This window comes from Scardinius erythrophthalmus (assembly GCF_964197995.2).
Source record: "Scardinius erythrophthalmus genome assembly, chromosome: 11".
Classification (NCBI taxonomy): Eukaryota; Metazoa; Chordata; class Actinopteri; order Cypriniformes; family Leuciscidae; genus Scardinius; species Scardinius erythrophthalmus.
Window position 1 is genome coordinate 44069211 of NC_138231.1, and position 18843 is coordinate 44088053.

Sequence of the window (18843 nt, forward strand, 5' to 3'; positions counted from 1 at the left end):
GTGGATGAGAGTCTGAAACCAGTCGTGTGTGGAGAGTCTGAAACCAGTCGTGTGTGGAGAGTCTGAAACCAGTCGTGTGTGGATGAGAGTCTGAAACCAGTCGTGTGTGGATGAGAGTCTGAAACCAGTCGTGTGTGGATGAGAGTCTGAAACCAGTCGTGTGTGGATGAGAGTCTGAAACCAGTCGTGTGTGGATGAGAGTCTGAAACCAGTCGTGTGTGGATGAGAGTCTGAAACCAGTCGTGTGTGGATGAGAGTCTGAAACCAGTCGTGTGTGGATGAGAGTCTGAAACCAGTCGTGTGTGGAGAGTCTGAAACCAGTCGTGTGTGGATGAGAGTCTGAAACCAGTCGTGTGTGGATGAGAGTCTGAAACCAGTCGTGTGTGGATGAGAGTCTGAAACCAGTCGTGTGTGGATGAGAGTCTGAAACCAGTCGTGTGTGGATGAGAGTCTGAAACCAGTCGTGTGTGGATGAGAGTCTGAAACCAGTCGTGTGTGGAGAGTCTGAAACCAGTCGTGTGTGGATGAGAGTCTGAAACCAGTCGTGTGTGGATGAGAGTCTGAAACCAGTCGTGTGTGGATGAGAGTCTGAAACCAGTCGTGTGTGGATGAGAGTCTGAAACCAGTCGTGTGTAGATGAGAGTCTGAAACCAGTCGTCTGTAGATGAGAGTCTGAAACCAGTCGTGTGTGGATGAGAGTCTGAAACCAGTCGTCTGTAGATGAGAGTCTGAAACCAGTCGTCTGTAGATGAGAGTCTGAAACCAGTCGTGTGTGGATGAGAGTCTGAAACCAGTCATGTGTGGATGAGAGTCTGAAACCAGTCGTGTGTGGATGAGAGTCTGAAACCAGTCGTGTGTGGATGAGAGTCTGAAACCAGTCGTGTGTGGATGAGAGTCTGAAACCAGCACTGGTGGGCCGTTGTCCTGCTCCACTCCACAGACGCAGAGAAAGGAGAAGTTTAGAATGATGGGAAACTTATTTTTACGACACTTTATTCGACAGAAAGAACAGCTCGTTCAGCGCGTCACACGTGATTACACTATTTCAGCGTCACTGCACATGCGCAGTCCTTTTAGTTTCGGTTTTCAATCCGATCAAGTGTTTACATGCTCTCTCGATCGGATTAGACAAGGAATAAAGCAGCCCTTTCAATCTGGTTGAAATTTCGTTCGGATTGATTATGGTTTACATGAAGGCTTCTGAGCCGTCAATCCGATTACGAACGGATTATCTGGTTGCGTGTAAACGTAGCCACTGAAGTGCAGCGGATTCACTGGCAGACTCACAAACCGACGAATACCGTCTCTGATTTAAATGAAGAAAGGTTAATTAAATTTCCAATGATTAGGTCTTTCAACCATCTGTCAATGATTTAACAATTGGTTTGTATAATTACTCACTGAAGTTCCAGTGTCTCAGTATTTGGTGCGTCTCTGTTTAGTTTTAGCGATAGCAGCATGAACTAAACCTGAGGATCATGTTCTCCAGCATGATCTGAGATCGTCTTTCTTAAGCTTCACTGGAATGACAAAATCTGACCGTCTGTACAGAGTCACATGATCAATGACGGTCATTCACTGGCTTCAACAGTAACCGTGTGCAGTGTGTTGGATTTTTTAATTAATCAAGTTTAATTAATCAACTAACATTTGTTTTTCTTGCAGGAATGACATTCATATGCTTTTAATGTTTCCAAACTCTTTGGGGAAAACTTGTGACTGAGTTTTGTGTGTGTGTGTGTGTGTGTGTGTGTGTGTGTGTGTGTGTGTGTGTGTGTGTGTGTGTGTGTGTGTAATTAACAAATAGGGGAAGTGAAACTAGACTGATGTTTGCTTGTGCCAGTGACAGAGGGAAAGGTTGGGGCTTTCGAACCAATCATATTGAAGCTGACATGTTAGTCTTATTTGTTTTCTCGATTTTATAAAAACTGTTGTATTCGTGTTTTCTGGTGGGATTCTCAATGGAATTTGTCTGAGATCCTCCGGCCTTGCTTCTTGGGAGAGATTCCCTGAGAACTGCTCGGGAAGATCTCCTGGCCGTGATTAAAGCATTTAAAGGACATTTGCAGAAGTTAGATATTCCTGCGCAGGAAGTTAGTTTAGGAAGGAAGCTAGTTTAGGGAAGCAAGTTAGTTAAGAGTAAGACTCGGCCAGTTGTTGACTGAAGACGCAAGAGCTAAAGTATAAAGGTATTGGGTGTCGATTAGTAGACGCCCCAGTTTAAGGAATTGGGTGTCGATTTGGAGACGCCTCAGGTAATAAGATCAACTGGGTGTTGATTTGGAGACGCCACAGATAGTTAAGTTTAGGGTAAAATCTACGACAGCAGATACAGCCATCACTGTGAATTCATTGACCTGAAACTTGTAAAACAAGCTTATTTTGCAGATTATTGCAGTGTTGTTTTGAGTTATTTGACAGCCGGTCTTCTCAGGGTCGAGTGAAGAGTGATGCAGTGGGACAGGAGGAGGCCCGGGGCTCACCAGGCAGAGGATGAGTCTGTCCAGGGTCACGATGTTGTACTTCCACACCATGTCGTTGAGAATCTCAATACACTTGTTCAGCTGCTGCCCCCCCGCTGACGTGGAGAACTCGTACACCAGGAAGTCTGCAAACGTCCTGACGTGGGCCACCAGCGCCCGCGCCCCGATGCGCTCCAGCACCCTGAGGGGAGGAAGACGGAAAGCCATTAGCATGCAGCAGAACATGTTCGGCATTCCTGGACCACAGAACCAGTCACATGGGTAACAAAAATTTAAATTGAGATTTATACATCACCTGAAAGCTGAATAAATAAACTTTCCTTTGATGTATGTTTTTTTTAGGATATGAAAATCGTGAAAACCCGTGCGAGACAGCGGTTTAAGAAGCGCTTGTTGAGACTCCACACACTGCTAGAGAAGTCTAGTTTGGGTTTGTATTAAAGAGCTTTGAAAAAAAAAAAAAAAAAGTGTGTTTCACATCCCAAAAGCTCAGATCAAAAGTGAGGATTCCCGTATAAACACAGGCTTCTGCAGACGCGGCTCTGAGAAAGCCACTGTCAAGAGCTAGCAGCATCTCCCTCAAGATTTCGAGGAATACACACGACTGAACCTCACAAACACACACCGACTCTAGGCCAAACACAACCACAGTGATGATGGGGAGTTAGATGTGCACACTGAAACATTCACAACCAGAACATTTACTCCAACTGAACTGAACAGAGAAACTCATTGCTGACACATTCAATAATCACAATGCTTTTGATGGGAAATTAAATCAAGCAACACTGTGAACACTGTGATGACTAATGAGATTCTCATTTCTCCATTTAGCAGAAGGAAAACTTCACCCAAATTACTACTATTAAAAATATTATTTCATTAAATTGATAAAAAAAAATCTTATTTTGTAGTAATACATACTATTTTACTGCAAAATTTTATAACACAAATAATAATCAATCATATATTATATTATAACACATAATAAAAGTATTAACAGACACTTAAGTAAAAGGGTATTTTGGTATAACATGAATTGGAAAAGTAAGACTAATTATCCCTTGGTTAACTGCTAGTTGGTCAAACTAGATTTAAGACACTCATTTTATACAACTGCTTTTAAGCTGATTGATCGTAGGCCTTATTGATCAAAGTTTATGAGGCTTTTTTTTTTAGGTGAATAAGCTTGAGTGATCAATGGACTACGATCAATCAGTTCCAATCAAAAACCTGTGCTATTGAAAGAAAACAAGTTGTCAAAAAGATTGAATCCAATATTTGGTGATAATATAGCATAACCAGAGAGAGATTTAAAAGATATTTTTGACCAGGAACACCAAATTATGTAAAGGATTTTCAACACAGCACAAGGGAAACATTGGTTCAAGGGAGAGAACAAACAGTACAGCAGAAGAGGCAGAGAATAAGAATGAGTGATTACATAAGTGTTTTTTCTGAACCAGTGTTTGAATGCTGAGACTGTGTTTACTGCCACTGACAGTGTGAACATTGATGTCCAGTGATTTAATATGGTGTCTCCTGCAGCCTTTGATTGCTCTGAGAGAGATGTCAGAAAGCTCTTCTACACATCTGTGCCTCTGCTCTGCTGGTGTAATGAGGAGGAGCTCGTGACTGGAGAATAAAGTGGATCACACAGGACCGCTGCACTCAGCCCAGCACAAGCAGCCTTTATACGGCCGGGAGCAGCTGCACCACACACACACACACACACACACACACACACACACACACACACACACACACACACTTCAAAAGATGCAGAACAAACTAACAACAACAACCATTCAAAGAGAGACAAATAGACGCTGCGGACAAAGGACACTTATTGTGCTTGTAAAGGGTGATCTGAGACCATCGTCTGATGATACGTGAACAAAAACATCAGACAAAGGTTCAGGAACACACACTAGAGTCACACTAAATACAATAGGCTACGTGCACGTGGCCGCCATTTTGGATTTCGGATCAGCGAGTGTGCGGTTAGACACTTCCGGTTTCGCATTACGCCCGGTGCAGGGAGCCGGAGAAAGACGAAAATTATCTTTTATAGTTATTTATAGAATCAATTATCACTTAAAAATACTACTAAGATCCACATTACTATCACACGATAGCCAATGGCAATTAAATGCACGGATGCATAGTCAGATTAATGAATGAAATACAACTGTTCACGAACAGAAGATTGTATTTGACTCGTGCTGCATACACATACGCAATTACAATTATGCCTACTGTAAATTTAGAGTTACAACTACGATTAGAGTTGTTTACATAAAATACACTGTGAACATTCACACGTTTGCCCTGTGATAGGCTACAATTCGCTCCGTGCACGGCGACAGTTGTTCGAACTTGAGTGTGTGGGCCAGTACTTCCAGTGAAAACTACGGTGATCTGACAGCGAGAGACAACAGCGACCAAGTTCCATTACCACAGAGATATTTTTTCACAAGGAGTATTCAAGAGAGGTGACTTGCCTTTCAGACGATGACAGCCTCAGCTCTTCATCGTTGTATGCCGTTTTGTACCATTTCGTCACGTTACAACAGAGAAGTCAGCTTTCATGCATTCCCCGTTGACGCTGCGGTACGGGCTGAGTGGATACAGGAGATCCGGAGGGAGGACTTCAACCCGACCAAATATTTAAATGCATATAATTTTCAGTGTATTTCACCTGTGCGTTTCTATGCTTTCTATTACTGCATTTATTTTGTGCAAGTGAGATGAGTAAAGTTGATCTGTTTATGAGTTGGCTATATGAGTAAAGTTTATCTGTTTCATAAATAATAATAATAATAATCTGTCTGGTGTTTATAAGCAACACATACAGTACTACGTGTAAAATATACACAAACTTACCTATATTTGTTTGTGGTACCTACAGTAAAAAATGTAAATGTAAAATATGTGATGATAATATTGATCGAGCAATTGATGTAAGTAAAAATGCATGCAGAATTGAGAAAATAGTATTTATGGATATAAATTGTAGCCTATCACAGGGCTAACGTGCATTTAATGCAAACAACTGTAATCGTAGTTGTAACTCTATATTTAGGCTACAGTAGGCATAACTGTCATTGCGTATGTGTATGCAGCAGGAGTCAAATACAATCTTCTGTTCGTGAACATTAATATTTCATTCATTAATCTGACTATGCATGCGTGCATTTAATTGCCATTGGCTATCGTGTGATAGTAATATGGATCTTAGTAGTATTTTAAGTGATAATTGATTCTATAAACAACTACAAAAGATCCATTTCGGCTTTCTCCGGTTCCCTGCACCAGGTGTAATGCGAAACCGGAAGTGTCTAACCGCACACTCGCTGATCTGAAATCCAAAATGGCGGCCACGTGCACGTAGCCTATTAGTTGCATAAGTTATGCTTACTGTAGATCAGGTTTAATGCTCCACACTGACTGAAATGCACATGGTTTTGTGCCAGATAAATACTGATCTGACTGTGCACTAGTAGTTTTTCAATCTTTTAGATACCTAAATATGTTAAAGAAAGAGTTGAGATGAACTGGAGAATCGCTTTTTTTTTTCTCCCACCACTAGTAGTTAAAAGTATGGAAGCTTGTTTCTGCCACAGAATAAAACATTTTAAAAGATAATTGCGACTTTTTATCTCACAATTGCGAGTTTACATCTCGCAATTCTGACTTTATTTCTCAGAATTGCGTGATATTAAGTCAGAATTGCGTGAATTAAAGTCGCAATTGCGTGTTATAAAGTCAGAATTGCGAGATATAAAGTCAGAATTCTGACTTTTTTTCTCGCAATGGCGACTTTATATCACGCAATTCTGACTTTATAACATAATTGCGATTGAGATATACAATTGTGAGATATAAAGTCCAATTCTAAGGAAAAAAAAGACAGACTTTTTTTTTTTTACCTCAGAATAGTTTATATCTCACAATTCTGACTTTATAACATGCAATTGCGACTTTATATCTCCCAATTGCGTATTATAAAGTCAGAATTGCAAGATATAAACATGCAATTACCTTTTTTATTTTTCACTCTGTGGCGGAAACAAGCTTCCATACAAAAGTATGGAATAAACACAGAATAAAACCATTTAAATAATAATTGCGACATTTTATCTCGCAATTGTGTTTACATCTCGCAATTGTGACTTTATTTCTCAGAATTGTGAGGTATAAAGTCAGAATTGTCTATATATCACGCAATTACCTTTTTTATTTTTTATTCTGTGGCGGAAACGAGCTTCCTTACAAAAGAGCAGCTTGACTAGAGCTTTATTACTTTAAATTATGAGAGTATAATGGAGCTTCACCAACAATGTATGTGAAAAAAACCCCAGCTGAATCCCAGTGGTTATCAAAAAGGAATAGGCTATGTCACAAAGAATGACTCTAATATTTGGTGATAATATAGCATAACCAGAGATTTACAAGCAATTTAAAAGGCCAGTCATTTTTGACCTGGAACATCAAATTCGGTAAAGGATTTTCAAAGGATGCAGACAGCGAGTGAGTCGACAACGGAGAATGCTGCTGCTCTGACAGAAGATTTTACCAGCATAAATAAAGAGAGGAGACGACGTCCTTAAATGGCTAAAACAGAGATTTTCAGGACATGCTGAAAAGAGCAGCATCTGCCATTGAAACAGCCTCACATGTGCAACTACAATCACTGAATGAGTCTCTTTCCAGACCCTTCACCCTCTCTGTTCCTCTCTGGTGGAATGAGCCGCACACCTCCACCATCACAGCTGTCAAGAATACACACCTTTTCCACACTCGTGCTTGTTCCCTAATCTAGCTCTCTAATAAACATGGCATTGTATAGTGCGAATAGTGTAAATAATATCCTCTTTCGAATGATAAGCAGACAGATGAGGCGCTATCTACACACTCGCACCTGAAGCCGATCTGGTTGATGTGGTCGGTCTCCAGGAGCATCTTCCACAGCAGACACAGGAACAGTGGCGGAGAGCCCTGCATGGAGAAGTGCGTGATGATGTCGTTCTCGTTGGTCATGGACTTCCACTTGCGGTACTCCTCCTCCACGTTCTTCTTCAGGTTAAAGCGGCTCTCCTGAGGAACATTATTCTGCTTGAAGAACGCCTGGAGGATGAACACAACAGAGAAGTTAATCGGATTAAAGACCCATTCACTCCGAGAACTATAACAATAAAGTTGGGCTGTTCCCGACTTGCAGTGGTTCATTTGAGCCATTAGTCGACTAGTTGCGTGTTTATGATATTAATTAAATTACTTAAATGTATACGGTGGGGCATTGAAAAATGGTTTGAGATTCAGGACTGAGAAAGAATATTATATGTAACATTGCTAACATTGTTCTACATTACAGAGGAATACTAAGCCAGAATAATGGTCCCAAAAAAACTTGCCGCAGCTCACTGGGAAAAGTAATGATTATGAATTTGTCGGAAAAAAACAAGTGAAGTGAGTGAGTAAGTGTGTGAGTGTGAGTGTGTGTGTGTGTGTGTGTGTGTGTTTGAGTACCTGCAGCGGAGCAGGGAAACAGCTGAGTGTGTGAGAGGCCCAGTTATGAGGCGTGAAGTTCATGATGGTCTGCAGGATGTCTTTACACCAGGTGCCCTGAATAGAGTCCGAGCCAGTGAAGAAATCTGCACAAAAGAAGTTTCAAGCAAACTGAAAAACAGGGTGCATAAAAAAGTGGCGTCGGATTATACTTTGCATTCTCTTACTGGATAAAATATGATATTTCTGAAGAAAATAGTTAGAAAAAACCTAATTATCATCACTGGACATGAAATGTACCCCAAATTATAGAATGACCCCTGCACATCAACTGCTAAGAGACAGAAAGCGAATGGTTGAGACTATGAGTGGAGTGTGTTACTGGTGTGAGTACCTGTGACGTGTGTATCATCATGAGTGGAGTGTGTTACTGGTGTGAGTACCTGTGACGTGTGTATCATCATGAGTGGAGTGTGTTACTGGTGTGAGTACCTGTGACGTGTGTATCATCATGAGTGGAGTGTGTTACTGGTGTGAGTACCTGTGACGTGTGTATCATCATGAGTGGAGTGTGTTACTGGTGTGAGTACCTGTGACGTGTGTATCATCATGAGTGGAGCGTGTTACTGGTGTGAGTACCTGTGACGTGTGTATCATCATGAGTGGAGCGTGTTACTGGTGTGAGTACCTGTGACGTGTGTATCATCATGAGTGGAGTGTGTTACTGGTGTGAGTACCTGTGACGTGTGTATCATCATGAGTGGAGCGTGTTACTGGTGTGAGTACCTGTGACGTGTGTATCATCATGAGTGGAGTGTGTTACTAGTGTGAGTACCTGTGACGTGTGTATCATCATGAGTGGAGCGTGTTACTGGTGTGAGTACCTGTGACGTGTGTATCATCATGAGTGGAGTGTGTTACTGGTGTGAGTACCTGTGACGTGTGTATCATCATGAGTGGAGTGTGTTACTGGTGTGAGTACCTGTGACGTGTGTATCATCATGAGTGGAGTGTGTTACTGGTGTGAGTACCTGTGACGTGTGTATCATCATGAGTGGAGTGTGTTACTGGTGTGAGTACCTGTGACGTGTGTATCATCATGAGTGGAGTGTGTTACTGGTGTGAGTACCTGTGACGTGTGTATCATCATGAGTGGAGCGTGTTACTGGTGTGAGTACCTGTGACGTGTGTATCATCATGAGTGGAGTGTGTTACTGGTGTGAGTACCTGTGACGTGTGTATCATCATGAGTGGAGCGTGTTACTGGTGTGAGTACCTGTGACGTGTGTATCATCATGAGTGGAGCGTGTTACTGGTGTGAGTACCTGTGACGTGTGTATCATCATGAGTGGAGCGTGTTACTGGTGTGAGTACCTGTGACGTGTGTATCATCATCAGTAGAGTGTGTTACTGGTGTGAGTACCTGTGACGTGTGTATCATCATGAGTGGAGCGTGTTACTAGTGTGAGTACCTGTGACGTGTGTATCATCATGAGTGGAGTGTGTTACTAGTGTGAGTACCTGTGACGTGTGTATCATCATCAGTAGAGTGTGTTACTGGTGTGAGTACCTGTGACGTGTGTATCATCATGAGTGGAGCGTGTTACTGGTGTGAGTACCTGTGACGTGTGTATCATCATGAGTGGAGTGTGTTACTAGTGTGAGTACCTGTGACGTGTGTATCATCATGAGTGGAGCGTGTTACTGGTGTGAGTACCTGTGACGTGTGTATCATCATGAGTGGAGTGTGTTGGTAGTGTGAGTACCTGTGACGTGTGTATCATCATCAGTAGAGTGTGTTACTGGTGTGAGTACCTGTGACGTGTGTATCATCATGAGTTGAGTGTGTTACTGGTGTGAGTACCTGTGACGTGTGTATCATCATCAGTAGAGTGTGTTACTGGTGTGAGTACCTGTGACGTGTGTATCATCATCAGTAGAGTGTGTTACTGGTGTGAGTACCTGTGACGTGTGTATCATCATGAGTGGAGTGTGTTACTGGTGTGAGTACCTGTGACGTGTGTATCATCATGAGTGGAGTGTGTTGGTAGTGTGAGTACCTGTGACGTGTGTATCATCATGAGTGGAGTGTGTTGGTAGTGTGAGTACCTGTGACGTTTGTATCATCATGAGTGGAGTGTGTTACTGGTGTGAGTACCTGTGACATGTGTATCATCATGAGTGGAGTGTGTTACTGGTGTGAGTACCTGTGACGTGTGTATCATCATGAGTGGAGTGTGTTACTGGTGTGAGTACCTGTGACGTGTGTATCATCATGAGTGGAGTGTGTTAATGGTGTGAGTACCTGTGACGTGTGTATCATCATGAGTGGAGTGTGTTAATGGTGTGAGTACCTGTGACGTGTGTATCATCATGAGTGGAGTGTGTTGGTAGTGTGAGTACCTGTGACGTGTGTATCATCATGAGTGGAGTGTGTTAATGGTGTGAGTACCTGTGACGTGTGTATCATCATGAGTGGAGTGTGTTACTGGTGTGAGTACCTGTGACGTGTGTATCATCATGAGTGGAGTGTGTTGGTAGTGTGAGTACCTGTGACGTGTGTATCATCATGAGTGGAGTGTGTTACTGGTGTGAGTACCTGTGACATGTGTATCATCATGAGTGGAGTGTGTTACTGGTGTGAGTACCTGTGACGTGTGTATCATCATGAGTGGAGTGTGTTAATGGTGTGAGTACCTGTGACGTGTGTATCATCATGAGTGGAGTGTGTTACTGGTGTGAGTACCTGTGACGTGTGTATCATCATGAGTGGAGTGTGTTACTGGTGTGAGTACCTGTGACGTGTGTATCATCATGAGTGGAGTGTGTTAATGGTGTGAGTACCTGTGACGTGTGTATCATCATGAGTGGAGTGTGTTACTGGTGTGAGTACCTGTGACGTGTGTATCATCATGAGTGGAGTGTGTTGGTAGTGTGAGTACCTGTGACGTGTGTATCATCATGAGTGGAGTGTGTTACTGGTGTGAGTACCTGTGACGTGTGTATCATCATGAGTGGAGTGTGTTACTGGTGTGAGTACCTGTGACGTGTGTATCATCATGAGTGGAGTGTGTTAATGGTGTGAGTACCTGTGACGTGTGTATCATCATGAGTGGAGTGTGTTACTGGTGTGAGTACCTGTGACGTGTGTATCATCATGAGTGGAGTGTGTTACTGGTGTGAGTACCTGTGACGTGTGTATCATCATGAGTGGAGTGTGTTAATGGTGTGAGTACCTGTGACGTGTGTATCATCATGAGTGGAGTGTGTTACTGGTGTGAGTACCTGTGACGTGTGTATCATCATGAGTGGAGTGTGTTGGTAGTGTGAGTACCTGTGACGTGTGTATCATCATGAGTGGAGTGTGTTACTGGTGTGAGTACCTGTGACATGTGTATCATCATGAGTGGAGTGTGTTACTGGTGTGAGTACCTGTGACGTGTGTATCATCATGAGTGGAGTGTGTTACTGGTGTGAGTACCTGTGACGTGTGTATCATCATGAGTGGAGTGTGTTAATGGTGTGAGTACCTGTGACGTGTGTATCATCATGAGTGGAGTGTGTTAATGGTGTGAGTACCTGTGATGTGTGTATCATCATCAGTAGAGTGTGTTACTGGTGTGAGTAACTGTGACGTGTGTATCATCATGAGTGGAGTGTGTTACTGGTGTGAGTACCTGTGACGTGTGTATCATCATGAGTGGAGTGTGTTAATGGTGTGAGTACCTGTGACGTGTGTATCATCATGAGTGGAGTGTGTTACTGGTGTGAGTACCTGTGACGTGTGTATCATCATGAGTGGAGTGTGTTGGTAGTGTGAGTACCTGTGACGTGTGTATCATCATGAGTGGAGTGTGTTACTGGTGTGAGTACCTGTGACATGTGTATCATCATGAGTGGAGTGTGTTACTGGTGTGAGTACCTGTGACGTGTGTATCATCATGAGTGGAGTGTGTTACTGGTGTGAGTACCTGTGACGTGTGTATCATCATGAGTGGAGTGTGTTAATGGTGTGAGTACCTGTGACGTGTGTATCATCATGAGTGGAGTGTGTTACTGGTGTGAGTACCTGTGACGTGTGTATCATCGTGAGTGGAGTGTGTTACTGGTGTGAGTACCTGTGACGTGTGTGGCTCGAGCCAGCGTGAGGATGAGCGCTCGGTTCAGCTCCTCGGACTCCGCCGACAGCACAGTTTTAGGGTCGTTGAGGAAGCGTGTGAACTGAGGCTGAACCTCTGAACTCCCCAGAGCCGTGATGAGCCTCAGAGCGGTGCTCTCCACACTGCATACACACACACACACACACACACACACACACACACACACACACACACACACAGTGAGATGACACCACCTACCACAGCTGTAGACTCAAAATATATGCAGTATACACGGAGCATGCTGTATCCCATACTGGGATAGTACAGTAAAAAGGATGGTACGTTTCGCACCTCGGTTTAGAAGTCATAGATGTACAATACACTACTACAGTACATTAATAGAAAACTAAACGGTAAAACTTCAAAATATGGTTCCTTTGTTAACATGAGTTTACCACATTTAACATTTAGTATGTCAAATACTTTTAAAACATTTATTAATATTAAATGTTAATTTCAACATTTACTAATACATTATTAAAATCAAAAGTTGTATCTGTTCTTATTTAATGAACCTGCACTAACGTGGACTAACAGTGAAGTTATATTTTGCATTGTCTGTATGATGTATTGCTCATTGTTAATGAATGCATTAATTAACGTTAGCTAACAAAATCTCATTGTAAAGTGTTACCAACAAAAAGTTTGTTTGTTTTTGGAAGAAACTATGGCTGTCTTTAAAGGTGCAGCGATGTCACGCGTTTTTTAGGCCAAAACATTTTTTGTCACATCCAGCAAACATCTCCATGATGTGGGGGGTTAGTGCGCGTGCACATGAAGGGGGGTGTGGGGGGTGGAGGAGAGAGAAGCATGAAGAGGGAAGTTAGCTTGAGGAGAGATGTCCTAACAACGACAACGACTTATGTTAAAATTGTTTATTCTTGAGAATTTTGATTTGGCCGACACACGACCAAAGAGACGACGTTACGATGAACAAATAACAAAGAATAGGGAAAAGGAGAAGCAACGCGCAAAGTCCCGAATTTACATCGGAAAGGTGGCGAGAACTCCGCCGGCAGAAGGGCTTCCAGTCCGACACTCAGGTGGCTCGATTTTTTTTTTAAATGGTTCATGACTGTTTCAGGAAGCACGGGAGGGAGGGGGGTGAGGGGACGGGATGAGGAGGAGGGAGGGTCGAGCTAGCCTCCGCTTTGTTTGACAATACTTTGAATGTCGACAAGAAGTGACATCACCCAACATCGCTTAGAGCAGCATTAACATGAAAAGTCTGTCAATACAGCAGCAAAACACTCTTGGCGCTGGTGTTTATGGCGCTGTTGTAAATAAGGGAAGAGATTTGAAGTGCTTCTACTTTTGGATGAAAAATATTTAGCAAAATGTATATTTTAGTAAGTAAGAATAGTTTAGTTAATTTTAGTAAGAATTATTGCACACTTGTCTGTTTGACGTGCATGTGCTCACCGGTGCTTATATCTTTTAGCAGAGACTCGTGTGGCTTTTTTTATCATCATTACAGATGATACAACCATAAGATTTATGCGCTGAGAAAAAGTCCTCTCAAATACAAATGCAATAGGAAACTGAGTGTTTCAGATTATGTTTAGCACACACACAGAACTGCAGGCAAGAGCAGAGTTAAACATTAGATTATAGAAAGACTCGTAATGAACACTTTGGGTATGAATACGTGTACCGCTACACCCCAACAAAGATGATAACTGGCAGACTCTTGCTGAATGAAGAGTATTGTGGTGAGGTCATGTGACTACAAGGTAACATACTACTGTTTGAAAATGCATCACATCATGTTCTGTTTTACAAACTATTTAAAATATTGTAGGACAGTATATTCTGCGCACCGCACATTTACAACACTTCCAGAAAAGCATTTAAATGTTAGTCATCATGAGCACTCTGTGATTAACTTGAAGTAGAGACCTGCACTCCCGCAGGATTACATTACGCGACCCAACGCAACAGAGTGCGACGCGGGACTAGATCTGATGGCCGAGTGCGGGCGGTAATGCACTCGTGTGTGGGGGAGAACATAACGATTCACGGGACTCCCACAAAATAGAAATATCTATAAATAAAACATCTAAAAACTAATAAATGATTATTCATCTGTTGCACAAAAGCAACAAGAACAACTAAAACAAAATAAATAAAATATTATTAAATAAATAATTAAATATAATAAACGATTTACAGGCCAGATTTTCCATTTATAACATGTTTGCAGCGTTGAGCAATGTAGCCAATCACAGACCTATGTGTTGATTTCTAAAACGCAATGGCCAATCAGATGCATTTAAGATAGAATCCCCTCACCACTCAAAACTGAGATTGCCACGCTGACAAATCCTCTGATTATTACAAACAAAGAGTAGATATTATGAAAGATTCAGAGTGCAGTCAGCTTCATGGATAATAACTGAGATTTGTGAGATCGCGATGAACTGATGTCAGCTTATAAGGAATTATTAAGGGAGCGCACTCTGTCATGTCACAGCATGCACGCAGTAGCCTGTGTTAAATCACCTGTCGTTTGTAAATGTTGATGCTTTAAAGGGGTCATATAATGGTACATGCACTTTTACAAGTTGATTGCACTGAAATGTCTGTTGGCAGTGCCTGTACACAACCATCCTATCATGATTAAAATCCATCCAGTGGTTTTGTTTTAATCTCCTTATATGTTTGACCATCTATGAAATCAAGCCGTTCGATATTGTGACGTCATAAGATCGTACGCCCCTCCCGCGATTGTGATTGACAGCTGTGTTGCAACACAAGACCCGCCCTGAGCGAGCTGTGACAGCCGTCATAGTAGTCCGCCATTGTTGATATGCTGGAGTAGAATGGCGTCTACGCGATTGTGGTGTTCTCTTCTTAGATGTAATAAGGAACACAGCAGTCATTTGGATGTTCCTAAATCTGAGCCGTTATAGATGCAGTGGCTGAGTTTTGTTTTTGAAGCGATATGCCCAAAGGATTGACGCGGGGATTCCCTCACGGGGATTCCCCACGATCGTCCATGCTTTCATGTTTACGCGAATCATTTCACACCAGACAGCTTCACAAACGAGAAAAAACGGATCGGTACCAACGTGTTACTGCTGAACCTCCAGAAGATGTGAGTGTAATGTTTTATTAACCTTTATATTAGTATTTATATTAATGTTTGCGAAATTTGCAAACCTTGCTGCAGGCTTCACGATGAATGCATCTAAGGTTTACACTCAGGGTACATTACAGCATGTTTTCTATGTACGACGTTCTCATTCATAATCCCACGTTTATAATGAACAACGCGTGGTTATTGTGTTACAAACGGTGTACGCACAGAACAGAGGGGCGGGGTCAGCAAAGCTCATCATCATTTAAAGACACATGCACTGAAACGGCGTGCTGAAAACAGAGCTGTTTTTGACCAGGTAAAATTTGTGTTTTCTTACAATACTAATGAGAATTTTTAATTAAAGTATATTACAAACTTTTAATTTAGACCCTAAAGAATCATATTAGCTTGTACAAAAATGGCATTATATGACCCCTTTAATAACAAGTTATTTATCAGGAGCATTTATGCTGATGTGTAGGTTGTGGTGACACTAAAAGTAGCCTATTTCATGGACGTACAGAAAAAAAAATCTATTCATACAAAATCTGATTGTTGGAGAAGGTAAAATATTTTTGCAGGAGCGGGACAGAAAAATCTGTCCGGCACAGGTCTCTAGCTTGAAGCATGAAGTAGTGTTGGTGTGAGTGTGTGGGCGGAGTCTAGCCAGTGTTGGTGTGAGTGTGTGGGCGGAGTCTAACCAGTGTTGTGTGAGTGTGTGGGCGGAGTCTAGCCAGTGTTGATGTGAGTGTGTGGGCGGAGTCTAACCAGAGGTGCAGCTGGTTCTGGTTGGTCTGTGGAACGGCGGCGAGCGAGTGAAGGTGTGACAGGAGCTGCACGCGGTAATGAGGCTGAATGTGGTGCATGCGGTAACTGAACATCTCCAGCAGCGTGTGCAGGATCCCCCACGCGTGAGACTTGAACACGTTCGGCAGAAGCTGACCTAGAGGCGGGTCAGAGAAACACACAGTCACATCAAAGGACAAGGACTGAAGGACAGAAATCAGAAACATCTGTGATGTGTGCATCAGACTTACTGATGAAGCCTTTAATGCCGAGGGACTCAATCTCCATGTAGACCAGCAGTCGGCTGTACGTCTCCACCAGGGCGGGGGCCAGGGCAAGACTGGACTTGGCGTGGGCCAGTTTAATAACACGTGTTGCAATGCTGTGGATCAAGCTAAAGGGAAGAACAGAAGCTCCTCTGAGAATGTGGCACTTGAATAAGCACAACTACAACACTTGCATGCATCTGCATTTATCTATGGGATATAACACTTCTGTGATTTGCTGAAGACACATTTATGCACAGAGAGGACTAGCAAAGCATACATGGAGATACATGCATAAATGAAGTTTAGGCAGCTCAAAAGTACAGTACTGTCTAATTCAGACGCTGACTAACATCAACAGAAATGTTTGTCTGGTTTTGTCGGATCAGTCTTACCCGTCATCATCTTTTAGCATCGATGTGTGCTTGTTTTTAATGACTGAACATGTACAATCAACGTTTGTTACAGAATTTATGTACTGTAATCTTGTGACTATCGGCGTTGATCGGTGTCTGTCTGTGACGTGATGATAAAACCCTCAAATGCTTGAGGTACAAATGGAGACTAAAACTGAGAGTTGACAGTCAATAATTGTATCCGACAATCTCTAGATCAGGTGTCCAACCCTGCTCCAAAACATCTGCCTTTTATTTTCAAGTCATCTTGAACACCTTGATTAGCTGGTTCAGGTGTGTTTGATAAGGATTGGAGTTGAACTCTTGGCCTCCCCTGCTATAGAAGTTCAAATGGAGGCTACAACAGAGCATCCAGCACCATGCAGGTGCTAGAGACCCAATAATCGTGATCCTACTGAAGCCATCATAACATGCTGAAAAAGCCATCAAACGCACGTTAAAAGGTAGAGTGGACTGTCTCTTCTCAAGAAATATAACGATCTCTAGAGCAGGGGTGTCCAACACTGTCCTTCAGAGTTTAGCTCCAATACACCTGTCTGGATCTACTGATCCTGAAGACCTTGATTAGCTGGTCCAGGTGTGTTGATTAGGGTTGAAGTTAAACTCTACTGGAAGTTGGTCGTCCAGGAGTAGGATTAGGTACCAAGGAGGGTACCTACAGAGGGTCCCAAGAGGGAGATACCATCCTCTTAATAAAACAGACATGATCCCACTGAAGGCATCATAATGTGCTGAAAAAATCATTAAACACACCATAAAAGGTTCATTGGAGCATCCTCAAGAGATGTTGTAATCTCTACAATCCTGCTCCTGGGGGCCACTGTCCTGCAGAACTCCAACACCTGCCTGGAAGTTTCTAGTGACCCTGAAGACCTTGATTAGCTGGTTCAGGCGTGTTTGATTAGGGATTAATTTAAACTCTGCTGGAAGGTGGTCCTCTAGGAGCAGGGATGGACATCCTAGAACAGGGGTCTTCAGACTCTGTCCTGCAGAGCTCCAACTGGCCTCAACACACCAGCCTGAAGTTTCTAGCATGTCTAGTAAGACAGTGGCTGAATCAGAAATCGCCCCCATTACCCCAGGGATACTCGACTTTTTCTGGAAATAGGCTCATTTTACAACTCCCCCAGAGTTAAACAGTTGAGTTTTACCGTTTTCGAATCCATTCAGCCGATCTCCGGGTCTGGCGGTACCACTTTTAGCATAGCTTAGCATAGATCATTGAATTGGACAAGATCATTAGCATCTCTCTCAAAAAAATGACCAAAGAGTTTCTATATTTTTCCTATTTAAAACTTGACTCTTCTGTAGTGTATCGTGTACTAAGACCGACGGAAAATGAAAAGTTGCGATTTTCTAGGCTGATATGGCTAGGAACTATACTCTCATTCCTGCGTGATAATCAAGAAACTTTGCTGCCGTACCATGAGTCCAGCAGGCGTAATGATATGACGCAGCGCCTGAAAATAGTCGACCCTATAGTTTACCGAGCTGGTTGAAGCAGCTCCACTGGTGGAAATGTGTACAGGAGAGTCCATGCACCAGATCGCCCACTCCAGACAGGGCAGGAGTCCACCACACCTCATCTGACGTGAGGAAAGCACTTCCTCCAACCCTGAAATCAGGACACGTCCTCCTTCACAAGTGTTTGAATTGCTGAGGAGGATGTGCCCTGGCCTCAGTCCCTGCTAGTCTTGACACACTGCTTGCCGGCAGAGCAGACAACTGTTGCTCTCAAAACGGATGATTAGTACTTTTGCCAAGTTAGTGGCATGAGAAACTGAGTCATAAAACACACCACTGAGAGCTTCCCTCCCAACAGTCGAAAAGTCCAGATGGGGACAAATGACTCTTGAGAAGGTCAGAGAAGGCCAGCCATGAGACACCAGAACACATCAAGAGAAGGTCATCACTGGCTTCTCCTCGGCATCTCATTGTCCAGATGGACATGCAGATTTAAAATAGCTGAAATGACAGCAACTTTATCAGGTTGTGGCTTGATGGTGTTCTCAAAGCAGACAAGAGCTGAAAAATGGATGAAATTATACACTAGCCACATTACTTGCAATGGCAGGATGGGAACATTTATTGTCATAATGTGTTGTTTGGCTGTGAATAAAAGTGTCTTCAGCATTTCAC

The 18843-nt window shown here is 42.7% G+C and overlaps 1 protein-coding gene across 2 annotated transcripts in view; it reads right to left on the reverse strand.

The window, feature by feature from the left end:
• med23 (mediator complex subunit 23) overlaps positions 1-18843 on the reverse strand; it is a 65173-nt gene that overhangs the window by 22310 nt on the left and 24020 nt on the right. For both annotated transcript variants that reach the window (XM_081378810.1, XM_081378809.1), the window contains 6 exons: positions 16274-16416; positions 16005-16179; positions 12113-12276; positions 8016-8140; positions 7408-7613; positions 2484-2664 (listed from right to left, as the gene is read on the reverse strand). In XM_081378810.1, the coding sequence (XP_081234936.1) occupies positions 2484-2664; positions 7408-7613; positions 8016-8140; positions 12113-12276; positions 16005-16179; positions 16274-16416 (994 nt within the window). The remainder of the gene's footprint in view (positions 1-2483; positions 2665-7407; positions 7614-8015; positions 8141-12112; positions 12277-16004; positions 16180-16273; positions 16417-18843) is intronic.